The sequence below is a fragment of the Panulirus ornatus genome, chromosome 11 (genome assembly GCF_036320965.1).
Source record: "Panulirus ornatus isolate Po-2019 chromosome 11, ASM3632096v1, whole genome shotgun sequence".
Lineage (NCBI taxonomy): Eukaryota > Metazoa > Arthropoda > Malacostraca > Decapoda > Palinuridae > Panulirus > Panulirus ornatus.
In genome coordinates, this window is record NC_092234.1 from 3,761,102 (window position 1) to 3,778,355 (window position 17,254).

Here is a 17,254-nt window from a genome sequence, read left to right on the forward strand (position 1 = left end):
TTTACATATATACTTTATTTTCCTGATCTCCGATCCTTTTTCTATGCTATTTCCGCTACTAATAGGAATATATCTAGGAAAATGTTGTCTGCTTCATCGTATCATGAACTAAACTTGGAAACATCTTTGACTGGTATTTTATTTTTTCTGCAATGTTTTCATTGGTAAACGTTAGATGTTCACATTGTTTAAGCTGTTATTTTCTTTATTGATAGCAAAATCATTAATTAGGACTGCATCCTAGCCTTTCTGTCCAAAATACAATAGAAAATAATGGGAAATATTTCCGTAGTTCGTCATAGAACAGTGGATGAATTATGAAGACACAGTAATATGATGAATACTATACAAAATTAAATGATTTTGAGACAAATTATTTCCCACTCATGAAACGCTGGACTATGTTGTAGAAGACAAGAACTGCATAAGAATAATGAGTGATGAACAAAATGAATAACTAATTCGCTATACAAATATCAGTTTCGAAATGCCAAGGTCAAGCGAAAGTAAGACATGAAAATTTTTAAGACACTCGTGACCAGCTTTTGTGACCCCCACAATTTTTCACCATCAGAATTTTCCAAAGAAAAAAAAATTCCCAAACTCATTCTATCTTGCCATTGGTCAATAATCCTTTGAGTTTCACGAATCAAAACGCTGCATTTATTCCTAGTATTAGGTCGATGATTTGATTGGTGAAGATGAGCATTTTCTAACCAATGAGAGCCAGAGTTGATGTAAATTGTGAAAACTGAGGTTTTGGGGAGACAGCTGAGGGGAATGACAGCTGAGAAGTGTTTACAAGTTGGGTATTGTGGTGATGGAGGCTGTGATCACTACAACACTAATGAAGATGTGAAGGTGAGTTGGCAACATATCTGCTACAGTGATGGAGAAGCTGTCACAGTTGCGTGTGATTTGTGACTTGGATTTTAATTTGATACTTGAGATATTATCCAGACTCAATGATTACACATATATATGGGAATGATTCATTGATGCGGGTAGTAGATACCATTGTTCATTTGCAAACAGTGACGGATATGGTTTTGTTGATATCACTGAAGCTCTTTGAGTAATAACTCTGTTCTCTTTTCGTCTGTTTCAAGTTCTACTCAACCTTGTTCGAGATTCTGAGTATAACATTAACCAAAAAGATAACCAATTTTTCGTCCTAGATATCCAATCCTTGAGATAGCAAGAAAACTAGAATGCAACCTCAGGTGATTTATTCCAGCAAGTTCTTTCCATATATCGAGGGCTCTAGTCATGAACAGTGCTTCTTTTGTTGTTTGTCTTGAATATATAACAAAGAAGACAAAGCGTTGCAGTAGAAAGGATCATGTTATCTATATTTGTAGTGTTTTCATAATTTTTGCTAACATTATTCTAAGAGCAATGTTTCAGTGCTGAAAATGATTTTTTTTTATATAGGAGAATAGCTCTTGTTTCATTACTATTACCCACCCACCCACACCCATATTATGATCTTAAATGAATCACACTGTGTGAAAGCTCTTTAAAGTACAGGTAAAAGTTGGGGTTAACCATTTGGTTATTATGTTGACATCTAGCACCGATCATATAGCATTTTGCTAACTGGAATCTTTCCTTCTATTTCAGTAATAATTGTTTAAAAGTACCATCTGCACCATTTGAATCCTGTGTTGTCAAGGTCAGGTGGGCTCTGGTAACACTGCCTCCACTTCTCTTGAAAAAAGCTTCCCCTACCTAATTTGGTTAATTTTCAATGCTGGAAGAGTCATTGTCCATTAAATCACTCTTCACATGGTCTGAAGACAGAGCATCAACATCAAGTAACTCAGGAACATTTGCCCAGTCCACATGAAAATAGCTAAAATCCACTCAGTTTCCTCCCAAGAAGTCTCAAGTGAATACATTGTCTCAGCATGGCTAGAGGCTGACTGACTGCTAGAAGAAACTCTCATGCTTTTCCAACTCAGTAACTACTCAGGTTTGATGAACAGCTTCTAATTAGATGTGTGAAACTCAGAGCATATATTCATGCATTGCGTAAATTTATGTTTGGATGAGTTAAGGAGTTAGGAGACAACTTTTGACCCATTGGATTATTTAGGCACTAGCAGTAAATATCCATATAGTAAAGGCAAATTTTCAACTACATTGTTGTAAGAAGTATATGTGCTGATGATTAAGTAGAACCTAGATTTTTAAATAAAATGATACACAACTCAGCCTGTTGAGACACTGGTGCTCACTCTTTAACTTTTGCTGCACTATGTCAGACATATGAGATACTCTATACTTTTTTTTTGAAGCTTTCTGAATTAGGTGTGGGTGTGGTATTTTTGTAAGTTTTTGTCGCACACAAATTATATATATAAATGTTTTTATTAGTTTTATCTGTTATCCTCTAAGAGTGACACAGCTTAAGCTTCCTAGACATGTCCACTGATTCTGACCAACACATGGAAAAAGCTTAGTCCTGTAGTTTCAACAAACAATGCATGAGATGGCACTTCAAGCATTAATGGCCATATATTCCATCTTGAAGCAGAGTTATCCAATTCAAGTACATATTGATTCTCATATGAAGTTGACTGCTCCCAGTCTGAAAGGTCCTCATATAAGGTTAACTGCCTTTTAAGGGTTAAAGTGGGGTAGGTTGCAGTTGTTAGGGAAGACTTGAGAAAGTGACAATCTCCAAAGCTTACCTGTGTAAGGGAAGCAGCACTGTATCCTGCCCCTGAATTGTCAGCTGCCAAACAGGAATCATGTGATGCTGTGGCTTGTTAAATATTGATTAATCTTATTAGTGTTTGAGGCATGGAAGCAGCCAGTTCTCTGGAACAGAAACTGAAGCAATGTATATGAAAGAGGGGAAGAAAACCAACATTACATTCTGGAGAAAGTCATGATTTGAAGTCAAGATTATTATTTACTACTCTTCACCACATTATTTGTAGTTTGAAAATTCAAGATCACAAGATATTGCACCCTGTGATAGAAATGACAAATCTCTTATATAGGGGGAAAGAATTTCGTAACCACTTATTGCTTCATTCTGCGACTTCAACCCAACAAAAGTGAGAAGGGCTTTTGGAGCTTAGAGATTGATAGGTAGACACATTAGTTAGTAGTAGTTAGAAGCAACATAAGTAGGAGCCTCTGAAAACACTGCACAAGAGTTGCCTTCTACTAGTGGCCTGTTAAGGGTGAGGCATTAAAGGCTAAGAAATGGCACTGGAGTTCAACATATATGGAGACTCTTTTGCCCTGGCCACCCTATTGTGGGAGTTCCCAAATGGAATGGGCATCAAGGATGTAGAAAGATTGATGAATAGAGAAAATGTAGGGTTAGATAAAGCCATCTAAGAAAAGCTGTATACCAAAACCAGACCTATGATGACTAACCTAACCCTGACTTTTCTAGACTTAGAATTTCCATGAGTGGTGTTCGGAAGTGATAACATGCCATGAGTGAATAGAGCGTGGTGTTACCATCCTGCCTGTGGACCATTTTCACATGGCATCTATCATTCCTTGATAATTGTAGTGTTATACCATATGTAGCACAAAATAACATTATAATGTACTATAAACAAAACAAAACAAAAATGTAAAGGTTTTAGATATACGTAGAAGTACACATTTAGTTACATTTATTGTTCTGGACAAAGCAAGGACTCAAGAAAGGGTTTTCCTTATATGACCTCTGTTGGACATGATCTTTCACAGTGGAAATTTGTTTTCATTTCTTATCAAGCTTCTACAACAGTTATAGATGCTACTCAGTAATTGCAGGAACATTGCTTCTGTAATGTTTCAAAAATAGTGCAGAAATAAAGTGGTACAAGTATAGTCATGCACCAAGGTTAGGTTTTAGGAGAGTTAATATTGTTTTATCCTTGACACTGCCAGGTAAGAATGTAGAGCTTGAAAAATTTGGTTTCTTCATCATTTTTGGATAGGTTATGGAGTTTCTTTTATTGCTGTTGAGAGTTGAATATTAAACATATGATACATACTCTTTTGTTTCAGATGAGTACTATGTTGAAATACAGACATTTGCAGGCATTGTAAGTATTTCAAAAAACTTCATTTGATATAGATACCTGACATTTCTTTTCTCTATGGTCAGAACCACACAATCTACAGTATATTTAGAAAGATTTTACCATCCTTACCCATTGTTATCCGTTTCATCTTGGTGTTGTTAGCTTGCTCATTCTGGAGCCACCTTTGGCCACTCAGAGACCACCACAGAGATGAGATCACCATTTTACACTTCCTTGGTCATTTCAACAGCTCAGAATTCTCCATTGTCTCGAGCCTGTTGTGGGTAGAGGCAAAAAACCTTGTTTCATCAAGAATCTCCCCAACTATCTGCCTTGCTATACTATGCATGGTTCATTTTTCATGTTTCTACTGTGAGGAGCCATCAAGAGTGTTTTGAAGGTGGCTCCACAGGAAGTGAAGGCTCTGCTCCTCTTCGACGATTCTCCAGCAGGGTGGACAGATTAAGACAGAGTTCCTGCCAACATCACTTTCCCAATCTAGCCAGTGGATCAGGAAATCTTACCTGTTTAGAGATTCTATAGGAAAAAGCTGGAATGAGCTGCCACTTCTGTGGTTGAGTGGATTGCAAAGGATAAGGAAGCACAGCTCTTTTTTGCTGGAAACACTGAGGGATAGAAGGTCCTAACCTTGGATTTTCGAGGGAATACCCTAGAGAATCTTTCATTTTGCAGAGCATTGTCTCGACTAGAAATTTTATTTTCAGCTTTGAAACCATGTATTTTGTAATTTGATAAGTCATTTCTATGCAGTGAAAGGGATTACTTTGCTATCATATTGTCAGGTTTCACACCCCTGTTTTATCTGATAATTTTGTTAATGAATGTTTTGATAGTATGTATAAGTTTTTGTAGTTTATTCCAGTTTGATACTGTATGTAGATATGAGTTTTACCTTGTTCATGAACACCTTTGTTGTTCAGACTTACAGTTACTATGTGTGCTGTATTATATTTTACACTTCACATATCTGTGTATTATGATACAGAACCACTTCCATTATCTATACTGCAAAGACTTCATTATTACCCTTTATATTATTGAGTATTTAGCTGTGTGCAGTGTCTACATTTTGCGGAGCTATTTACATGATATATAGAGAGTATGAAACTGTTCTGCATAAATGAATCAGTTAGATTAAGATTATTATATCTAAGATTAGAATGATTTTACTGTTGCTTTTTTTTCATGTGCTATGTTTTATTTTGGCTTTATATAAAGTAAATGAAAAAAACAACTTTAGTTCATGTATATGGATAAGATTGGCAGAATCTTAGTGTGGGGGCATATGCTGCATCTGCAGCTGATGACCGTCTACTAAGGATTTGAAAACTGAAGAGTGCATAAACTCAGCAAGCTTAAGTTTTGTTATCTATGTTACTTTCAAGGATGGGAAGTAAAGCAAGATCAGGATTAGTTTTAAAGATGAAGTTGTCGCTAGATTTTGGGCTTTATTTAGTTTGATGGGTGTTGGGCTGTGCTTAGTTAAGAAGTCCTGATTGTATCTGATGATTGGTCTAGGTTCTACCAAGTTAACTTTTACTGGGTTAAATACATAAATAGAAAAGAAGAGTGGGTTGAAGGAATTAGAAGATGTGAAAATGGATAACAATTGTTGTCTTTGTGAAGTTATTTTGTGTATTGACTTGTGCATTGGCTTGAGGAGGGAAATAATCATTAAGAGCAAGGGAAGCTGAAAAAGAACTATCAGCTTATGGTCATACATGCATTTTTTTATTAGGTTTGTAAAGAAGTGCATTCTTCATTTTGAATAATGCACAAAACTCATCAGTTCCTTTTGATAATATCAATTTCTTTTTTGTGTCTTTGATATTGTAGATACGTTGAGTAATGCAAGTCAGGGATGAAGGAGAACTTTGTTCAAAATGTCATTAATCCGTATTAGGGGCCGCACCATTCTCACCCCAATTGTAAGTACAATACTCTGGTAGGTATGATGATCTCTGCTTTTCTGTATTCTAGGTTAAGTATGACCCTCAGTTATCCAGTTATGGTTTAAGATTTCACGAGAAAATATGTACATATATCTATGTATATTTTTATATTTTTTTTATTTTTTTTTTTCGCTGTCTCCCACGTTTGCGAGGTAGCGCAAGGAAACAGACGAAAGAAATGGCCCAACCCACCCCCATACACATGTATATACATACACGTCCACACACGCAAATATACATACCTACACAGCTTTCCATGGTTTACCCCAGACGCTTCACATGCCCTGATTCAATCCACTGACAGCACGTCAACCCCAGTATACCACATCGATCCAATTCACTCTATTCCTTGCCCGCCTTTCAGCCTCCTGCATGTTCAGGCCCTGATCACTCAAAATCTTTTTCACTCCATCTTCCACCTCCAATTTGGTCTCCCACTTCTCGTTCCCTCCACCTCCGACACATTTCAAAACACCCTCTTCTGCTCTCTCAACCACGCTCTTTTTATTTCCACACATCTCTCTTACCCTTACGTTACTTACTCGATCAAACCACCTCACACCACACATTGTCCTCAAACATCTCATTTCCAGCACATCCACCCTCCTGCGCACAACTCTATCCATAGCCCACGCCTCGCAACCATACAACATTGTTGGAACCACTATTCCTTCAAACATACCCATTTTTGCTTTCCGAGATAATGTTTTCGACTTCCACACATTCTTCAAGGCTCCCAGAATTTTCGCCCCCTCCCCCACCCTATGATTCACTTCCGCTTCCATGGTTCCATTGGCTGCCAGATCCACTCCCAGATATCTAAAACACTTTACTTCCTCCAGTTTTTCTCCATTCAAACTCACCTCCCAATTGACTTGACCCTCAACCCTACTGTACCTAATAACCTTGCTCTTATTTACATTTACTCTTAACTTTCTTCTTTCACACACTTTACCAAACTGAGTCACCAGCTTCTGCAGTTTCTCACATGAATCAGCCACCAGCGCTGTATCATCAGCGAACAACAACTGACTCACTTCCCAAGGTCTCTCATCCACAACAGACTTCATTCTTGCCCCTCTTTCCAAAACTCTTGCATTCACCTCCCTAACAACCCCATCCATAAACAAATTAAACAACCATGGAGACATCACACACACCTGCCGCAAACCTACATTCACTGAGAACCAATCACTTTCCTCTCTTCCTACACGTACACATGCCTTACATTCTCGATAAAAACTTTTCACTGCTTCCAACAACTTGCCACCCACACCATATATTCTTAATACCTTCCACAGAGCATCTCTATCAACTCTATCATATGCCTTCTCCAGATCCATAAATGCTACATACAAATCCATTTGCTTTTCTAAGTATTTTTCACATACATTCTTCAAAGCAAACACCTGATCCACACATCCTCTACCACTTCTGAAACCACACTGCTCTTCCCCAATCTGATGCTATGTACATGCCTTCACCCTCTCAATCAATACCCTCCCATATAATTTACCAGGAATACTCAACAAACTTATACCTCTGTAATTTGAGCACTCACTCTTATCCCCTTTGTCTTTGTACAATGGCACTATGCACGCATTCCGCCAATCCTCAGGCACCTCACCATGAGTCATACATACATTAAATAACCTTACCAACCAGTCAACAATACAGTCACCCCCTTTTTTAATAAATTCCACTGCAATACCATCCAAACCTGCTGCCTTGCCGGCTTTCATCTTCCACAAAGCTTTTACTACCTCTTCTCTGTTTACCAAATCATTTTCCCCAACCCTCTCACTTTGCACACCACCTCGACCAAGACACCCTATATCTGCCACTCTATCATCAAACACATTCAACAAACCTTCAAAATACTCACTCCATCTTCTCACATCACCACTACTTGTTACCACCTCTCCATTAGCGCCCTTCACTGAAGTTCCCATTTGCTCCCTTGTCTTACGCACTTTATTTACCTCCTTCCAGAACATCTTTTTATTCTCCCTAAAATTTAATGATACTCTCTCACCCCAACTCTCATTTGCCCTCTTTTTCACCACTTGCACCTTTCTCTTGACCTGTCTCTTTCTTTTATACATCTCCCACTCAATTTCATTTTTTCCCTGCAAAAATCGTCCAAATGCCTCTCTCTTCTCTTTCACTAATAATCTTACTTCTTCATCCCACCACTCACTACCCTTTCTAATCAACCCACCTCCCACTCTTCTCATGCCACAAGCATCTTTTGCTCAATCCATCACTGATTCCCATATTACATCCCATTCCTCCCCCACTCCCCTTACTTCTATTGTTCTCACCTTTTTCCATTCTGTACTCAGTCTCTCCTTGTACTTCCTCACATAAGTCTCCTTCCCAAGCTCACTTACTCTCACCACCCTCTTCACCCCAACATTCACTCTTCTTTTCTGAAAACCCATACAAATCTTCACCTTAGCCTCCACAAGATAATTATCAGACATCCCTCCAGTTGCACCTCTCAGCACATTTACATCCAAAAGTCTCTCTTTCGCGCGCCTATCAATTAACACGTAATCCAATAACGCTCTCTGGCCATCTCTCCTACTTACATACATATACTTATGTATATCTCGCTTTTTAAACCAGGTATTCCCAATCACCAGTCCTTTTTCAGCACATAAATCTACAAGCTCTTCACCATTTCCATAATTTATAATTTTTATAATCCAAGTTATCTTTCATTGGTTGTAATGTGAGTAGGGAAAGTATGTGCAGGAAGGCAAATACCATAATGGAAGTACTGTAACAGTAATGTAATTGAATATTGCTCTGGTAGGTAAGGTTTCTTAGTTTACCAAAGGCAGAGAGGTTAGAAATGGAGTAAAGGGGGAAAATACATTTAATCCAAAGAATGGAGATAAAACAGACAGGTGAAAGGAAGGATATATTGGTGACTTCATCTGATATCAGAAGCTGAACTAGACAGACAGGTGGAGAAAGGTTTTGAAGGTGATTTAGTAGGCATTTTATGATACAGAAAAGAACAAGTTGATATTGTGAAGGAGTACATAGCACAGTATTCCAGACAGAGGATGAGTTACACATACAAAGGACAGACAGAGGATTAGGTACGCATACAAAGGACAGACAGAGGATGAGGTACACATACAAAGACTCACAGGATGGAGGATGGATATCTTGTTCATTATATTGAACTGAAGGAGGGTTCATAGGAGTATATTGAAAAAAAATAACAGAAGGCCTGTTGCCCGTGACAAAGTTATGTGCCTATATTCTAATTTATTTTTTTTTATTATTATTATACTTTGTCGCTGTCTCCCGCGTTTGCGAGGTAGCGCAAGGAAACAGATGAAAGAAATGGCCCCCCCCCCCATACACATGTATATACATACGTCCACACACGCAAATATACATACCTACACAGCTTTCCATGGTTTACCCCAGACGCTTCACATGCCCTGCTTCAATCCACTGACAGCACGTCAACTCCGGTATACCACATCGCTCCAGTTCACTCTATTCCTTGCCCTCCTTTCACCCTCCTGCATGTTCAGGCCCCGATCACACAAAATCTTTTTCACTCCATTTTTCCACCTCCAATTTGGTCTCCCTCTTCTCCTTGTTCCCTCCACCTCCGACACATATATCCTCTTGGTCAATCTTTCCTCACTCATCCTCTCCATGTGCCCAAACCACTTCAAAACACCCTCTTCTGCTCTCTCAACCACGATCTTTTTATTTCCACACATCTCTCTTACCCTTACGTTACTCACTCGATCAAACCACCTCACACCACACATTGTCCTCAAACATCTCATTTCCAGCACATCCATCCTCCTGCGCACAACTCTATCCATAGCCCACGCCTCGCAACCATACAACATTGTTGGAACCACTATTCTTTCAAACATACCCATTTTTGCTTTCCGAGATAATGTTCTCGACTTCCACACATTCTTCAAGGCCCCCAGGATTTTCGCCCCCTCCCCCACCCTATGATCCACTTCCGCTTCCATGGTTCCATCCGCTGCCAGATCCACTCCCAGATATCTAAAACACTTCACTTCCTCCAGTTTTTCTCCATTCAAACTCACCTCCCAATTGACTTGACCCTCAACCCTACTGTACCTAATAACCTTGCTCTTATTCACATTTACTCTTAACTTTCTTCTTCCACACACTTTTCCAAACTCAGTCACCAGCTTCTGCAGTTTCTCACATGAATCAGCCACCAGCGCTGTATCATCAGCGAACAACAACTGACTCACTTCCCAAGCTCTCTCATCCCCAACAGACTTCATACTTGCCCCTCTTTCCAAAACTCTTGCATTTACCTCCCTAACAACCCCATCCATAAACAAATTAAACAACCATGGAGACATCACACACCCCTGCCGCAAACCTACATTCACTGAGAACCAATCACTTTCCTCTCTTCCTACACGTACACATGCCTTACATCCTCGATAAAAACTTTTCACTGCTTCTAACAACTTTCCTCCCACACCATATATTCTTAATACCTTCCACAGAGTATCTCTATCAACTCTATCATATGCCATCTCCAGATCCATAAATGCTACATACAAATCCATTTGCTTTTCTAAGTATTTCTCACATACATTCTTCAAAGCAAACACCTGATCCACACATCCTCTACCACTTCTGAAACCACACTGCTCTTCCCCAATCTGATGCTCTGTACATGCCTTCACCCTCTCAATCAATACCCTCCCATATAATTTACCAGGAATACTCAACAAACTTATACCTCTGTAATTTGAGCACTCACTCTTATCCCCTTTGCCTTTGTACAATGGCACTATGCACGCATTCCGCCAATCCTCAGGCACCTCACCATGAGTCATACATACATTAAATAACCTTACCAACCAGTCAACAATACAGTCACCCCCTTTTTTAATAAATTCCACTGCAATACCATCCAAACCTGCTGCCTTGCCGGCTTTCATCTTCCGCAAAGCTTTCACTACCTCTTCTCTGTTTACCAAATCATTTTCCCTAACCCTCTCACTTTGCACACCACCTCGACCAAAACACCCTATATCTGCCACTCTATCATCAAACACATTCAACGAACCTTCAAAATACTCACTCCATCTCCTTCTCACATCACCACTGCTTGTTATCACCTCCCCACTTGCGCCCTTCACCGAAGTTCCCATTTGCTCCCTTGTCTTACGCACTTTATTTACCTCCTTCCAGAACATCTTTTTATTCTCCCTAAAATTTAATGATACTCTCTCACCCCAACTCTCATTTGCCCTTTTTTTCACCTCTTGCACCTTTCTCTTGACCTCCTGTCTCTTTCTTTTATACATCTCCCACTCAATTGCATTTTTTCCCTGCAAAAATCGTCCAAATGCCTCTCTCTTCTCTTTCACTAATACTCTTACTTCTTCATCCCACCACTCACTACCCTTTCTAATCAACCCACCTCCCACTCTTCTCATGCCACAAGCATCTTTTGCGCAATCCATCACTGATTCCCTAAATACATCCCATTCCTCCCCCACTCCCCTTACTTCCATTGTTCTCACCTTTTTCCATTCTGTACTCAGTCTCTCCTGGTACTTCCTCACACAGGTCTCCTTCTCAAGCTCACTTACTCTCACCACCCTCTTCACCCCAACATTCACTCTTCTTTTCTGAAAACCCATACAAATCTTCACCTTAGCCTCCACAAGATAATGATCAGACATCCTTCCAGTTGCACCTCTCAGCACATTAACATCCAAAAGTCTCTCTTTCGCACGCCTGTCAATTAACACGTAATCCAATAACACTCTCTGGCCATCTCTCCTACTTACATAAGTATACTTATGTATATCTCGCTTTTTAAACCAGGTATTCCCAATCATCAGTCCTTTTTCAGCACATAAATCTACAAGCTCTTCACCATTTCCATTTACAACACTGAACACCCCATGTATACCAATTATTCCCTCAACTGCCACATTACTCACCTTTGCATTCAAATCACCCATCACTATGACCTGTCTCGTGCATCAAAACCACTAACACACTCATTCAGCTGCTCCCAAAACACTTGCCTTTCTTGATCTTTCTTCTCATGCCCAGGTGCATATGCACCAATAATCACCCACCTCTCTCCATCAACTTTCAGTTTTACCCATGTTAATCGAGAATTTACTTTCTTACACTCTATCACATACTCCCACAAATATCTATTGCATGTAAATGATGTTAGGATAGAAGAGCAAGAAGAGTCTTTGCCCACACTCCCCTCTCTGTGGCATAAAGAGTTAGCAGGGAAATGTATGTAAAAATTGCCATATATTGTTAAAGTAAGATTAGTGTGAAATTTTATAGGAAAGAATGAAAAGGAATACCCAATGGCTTCTACTTTTACTGTTTTATGTTGGCCTAGTTATTAGCAATAACAGAAGTAACAGAAAATGTGGTAGTATATATATAATTTTGTCAGAGATTTTTCATTCAATGAATATGTGAACTGATGAAAAATTTACCCTACCATTTATTGAAGATAATATTGATATTAACAGTTCTGCTTGGAAAGAGACTTTTTTGGTTGGTTGTCAGCATTACAATAGTCTACATCTTTTTGACCAAAGTATCATGTCAGTTGTTCTAATAACTTTACAGCCTTGTATTTCAAAAAGGTTTCATGATTTACATTGTCAAATTAATTTAGAATCCTGAAAACTTATATCAAGCACCCATGCAGTCCGTCCTTCCTAAAGGAAAAGGGATTCGATATTCTTAGCTTCTGTTGATAAGATAGGTTTCTTCAAGGTGGGATTTGTGCTCATTTATAGCTCTACTTTCAGTTTTTGCTGCATTTGCAAATTTTGAGATCTTATAATTGAAGCCCATTTCTAGTTTGTAGATCATGAAATAACCCTGTTGCACCTAACTTGTATCATTCATCTTGTCAAAGGCTTTACTAATTAAAACTTTGTGTTGCTTTATGTTGTAGAGGCAACCACTGATCTGTGTGTTTGTTTTCTATGGCATGTGAGTTTTATGATAAATGTCTTGTGTGGTACTTCATTAAATGGTTGTTGAAAATATGATTAACTGTATATCAGAGGTTAATTTTGAATCCCATTTGTTTGATATCTCTGAAGATTTCTGATGAATTTGTAAAATTATCTTTTGTTGTGGAGACCTTGCTGATAATCCATTATATTATGATGTACCAGAAAATTTTAGACTTTGTCTTATATATGTTATTTTTTTGTTGCTCTGCCAAAAACCAGAATGAGGCTCATGAACAGTAATTTAAGGCAGATATTAAATCTCCTTTCTTATTTTTTTTTTTTTTTTTTTGCTTTGTCGCTGTCTCCCGCGTTTGCGAGGTAGCGCAAGGAAACAGACGAAAGAAATGGCCCAACCCACCCCCATACACATGTATATACATACGTCCACACACGCAAATATACATACCTACACAGCTTTCCATGGTTTACCCCAGACGCTTCACATGCCTTGATTCAATCCACTGACAGCACGTCAACCCCGGTATACCACATCGCTCCAACTCACTCTATTCCTTGCCCTCCTTTCACCCTCCTGCATGTTCAGGCCCCGATCACACAAAATCTTTTTCACTCCATCTTTCCACCTCCAATTTGGTCTCCCTCTTCTCCTCGTTCCCTCCACCTCCGACACATATATCCTCTTGGTCAATCTTTCCTCACTCATTCTCTCCATGTGACCAAACCATTTCAAAACACCCTCTTCTGCTCTCTCAACCACGCTCTTTTTATTTCCACACATCTCTCTTACCCTTACGTTACTTACTCGATCAAACCACCTCACACCACACATTGTCCTCAAACATCTCATTTCCAGCACATCCATCCTCCTGCGCACAACTCTATCCATAGTCCACGCCTCGCAACCATACAACATTGTTGGAACCACTATTCCTTCAAACATACCCATTTTTGCTTTCCGAGATAATGTTCTCGACTTCCACACATTTTTCAAGGCTCCCAGAATTTTCGCCCCCTCCCCCACCCTATGATCCACTTCCGCTTCCATGTTTCCATCCGCTGCCAGATCCACTCCCAGATATCTAAAACACTTCACTTCCTCCAGTTTTTCTCCATTCAAACTCACCTCCCAATTGACTTGACCCTCAACCCTACTGTACCTAATAACCTTGCTCTTATTCACATTTACTCTTAACTTTCTTCTTTCATACACTTTACCAAACTGAGTCACCAGCTTCTGCAGTTTCTCACATGAATCAGCCACCAGCGCTGTATCATCAGCGAACAACAACTGACTCACTTCCCAAGCTCTCTCATCCCCAACAGACTTCATCCTTGCCCCTCTTTCCAAAACTCTTGCATTCACCTCCCTAACAACCCCATCCATAAACAAATTAAACAACCATGGAGACATCACACACCCCTGCCGCAAACCTACATTCACTGAGAATCAATCACTTTCCTCTCTTCCTACACGAACACATGCCTTACATCCTCGATAAAAACTTTTCACTGCTTCTAACAACTTGCCTCCCACACCATATATTCTTAATACCTTCCACAGAGCATCTCTATCAACTCTATCATATGCCTTCTCCAGATCCATAAATGCTACATACAAATCCATTTGCTTTTCTAAGTATTTCTCACATACATTCTTCAAAGCAAACACCTGATCCACACATCCTCTACCACTTCTGAAACCACACTGCTCTTCCCCAATCTGATGCTCTGTACATGCCTTCACCCTCTCAATCAATACCCTCCCATATAATTTACCAGGAATACTCAACAAACTTATACCTCTGTAATTTGAGCACTCACTCTTATCCCCTTTGCCTTTGTACAATGGCACTATGCACGCATTCCGCCAATCCTCAGGCACCTCACCATGAGTCATACATACATTAAATAACCTTACCAACCAGTCAACAATACAGTCACCCCCTTTTTTAATAAATTCCACTGCAATACCATCCAAACCTGCTGCCTTGCCGGCTTTCATCTTCCGCAAAGCTTTTACTACCTCTTCTCTGTTTACCAAATCATTTTCCCTAACCCTCGCACTTTGCACACCACCTCGACCAAAACACCCTATATCTGCCACTCTATCATCAAACACATTCAACAAACCTTCAAAATACTCACTCCATCTCCTTCTCACATCACCACTACTTGTTATCACCTCCCCATTTGCGCCCTTCACTGAAGTTCCCATTTGCTCCCTTGTCTTACGCACTTTATTTACCTCCTTCCAGAACATCTTTTTATTCTCCCTAAAATTTAATGATACTCTCTCACCCCAACTCTCATTTGCCCTTTTTTTCACCTCTTGCACCTTTCTCTTGACCTCCTGTCTCTATCTTTTATACTTCTCCCACTCAATTTCATTTTTTCCCTGCAAAAATCGTCCAAATGCCTCTCTCTTCTCTTTCACTGATACTCTTACTTCTTCATCCCACCACTCACTACCCTTTCTAATCAACCCACCTCCCACTCTTCTCATGCCACAAGCATCTTTTGCGCAATCCATCACTGATTCCCTAAATACATCCCATTCCTCCCCCACTCCCCTTACTTCCATTGTTCTCACCTTTTTCCATTCTGTACTCAGTCTCTCCTGGTTCTTCCTCACACAAGTCTCCTTCCCAAGCTCACTTACTTTCACCACCCTCTTCACCCCAACATTCACCCTTTTTTTCTGGAAACCCATACAAATCTTCACCTTAGCCTCCACAAGATAATGATCAGACATCCCTCCAGTTGCACCTCTCAGCACATTAACATCCAAAAGTGTCTCTTTCACGCGCCTGTCAATTAACACGTAATCCAATAACGCTCTCTGGCCATCTCTCCTACTTACATAAGTATACTTAAGTATATCTCGCTTTTTAAACCAGGTATTCCCAATCATCAGTCCTTTTTCAGCACATAAATCTACAAGCTCTTCACCATTTCCATTTACAACACTGAACACCCCATGTATACCAATTATTCCCTCAACTGCCACATTACTCACCTTTGCATTCAAATCACCCAACACTATAACCCGGTCTCGTGCATCAAAACCACTAACACACTCATTCAGCTGCTCCCAAAACACTTGCCTCACATGATCTTTCTTCTCATGCCCAGGTGCATATGCACCAATAATCACCCATCTCTCTCCATCAACTTTCAGTTTTACCCATGTTAATCGAGAATTTACTTTCTTACACTCTATCACATACTCCCACAAATATCTATTGCATGTAAATGATGTTAGGATAGAAGAGCAAGAAGAGTCTTTGCCCACACTCCCCTCTCTGTGGCATAAAGAGTTAGCAGGGAAATGTATGTAAAAATTGCCATATATTGTTAAAGTAAGATTAGTGTGAAATTTTATAGGAAAGAATGAAAAGGAATACCCAATGGCTTCTACTTTTACTGTTTTATGTTGGCCTAGTTATTAGCAATAACAGAAGTAACAGAAAATGTGGTAGTATATATATAATTTTGTCAGAGATTTTTCATTCAATGAATATGTGAACTGATGAAAAATTTACCCTACCATTTATTGAAGATAATATTGATATTAACAGTTCTGCTTGGAAAGAGACTTTTTTGGTTGGTTGTCAGCATTACAATAGTCTACATCTTTTTGACCAAAGTATCATGTCAGTTGTTCTAATAACTTTACAGCCTTGTATTTCAAAAAGGTTTCATGATTTACATTGTCAAATTAATTTAGAATCCTGAAAACTTATATCAAGCACCCATGCAGTCCGTCCTTCCTAAAGGAAAAGGGATTCGATATTCTTAGCTTCTGTTGATAAGATAGGTTTCTTCAAGGTGGGATTTGTGCTCATTTATAGCTCTACTTTCAGTTTTTGCTGCATTTGCAAATTTTGAGATCTTATAATTGAAGCCCATTTCTAGTTTGTAGATCATGAAATAACCCTGTTGCACCTAACTTGTATCATTCATCTTGTCAAAGGCTTTACTAATTAAAACTTTGTGTTGCTTTATGTTGTAGAGGCAACCACTGATCTGTGTGTTTGTTTTCTATGGCATGTGAGTTTTATGATAAATGTCTTGTGTGGTACTTCATTAAATGGTTGTTGAAAATATGATTAACTGTATATCAGAGGTTAATTTTGAATCCCATTTGTTTGATATCTCTGAAGATTTCTGATGAATTTGTAAAATTATCTTTTGTTGTGGAGACCTTGCTGATAATCCATTATATTAT

General features: G+C 39.1%; 1 protein-coding gene across 4 annotated transcripts in view; it reads left to right on the plus strand.

The window, feature by feature from the left end:
• The first annotated feature begins 684 nt into the window (after nucleotides 1–684).
• Nucleotides 685–17,254, plus strand: part of LOC139751216 (uncharacterized) — a 60,834-nt gene continuing 44,264 nt past the window's right edge. Inside the window, exons 1-3 of one of the 4 annotated variants that reach the window (XM_071666410.1) lie at nucleotides 685–861; nucleotides 1,624–1,975; nucleotides 5,898–5,989. In XM_071666410.1, the coding sequence (XP_071522511.1) occupies nucleotides 5,945–5,989 (45 nt within the window). In that variant the 5' untranslated portion in view covers nucleotides 685–861; nucleotides 1,624–1,975; nucleotides 5,898–5,944. Of the gene's footprint in view, nucleotides 862–1,623; nucleotides 1,976–4,023; nucleotides 4,062–5,897; nucleotides 5,990–17,254 lie in introns of all 4 variants that reach the window. The other 3 variants (XM_071666409.1, XM_071666408.1, XM_071666411.1) reach the window with 3 other exon arrangements.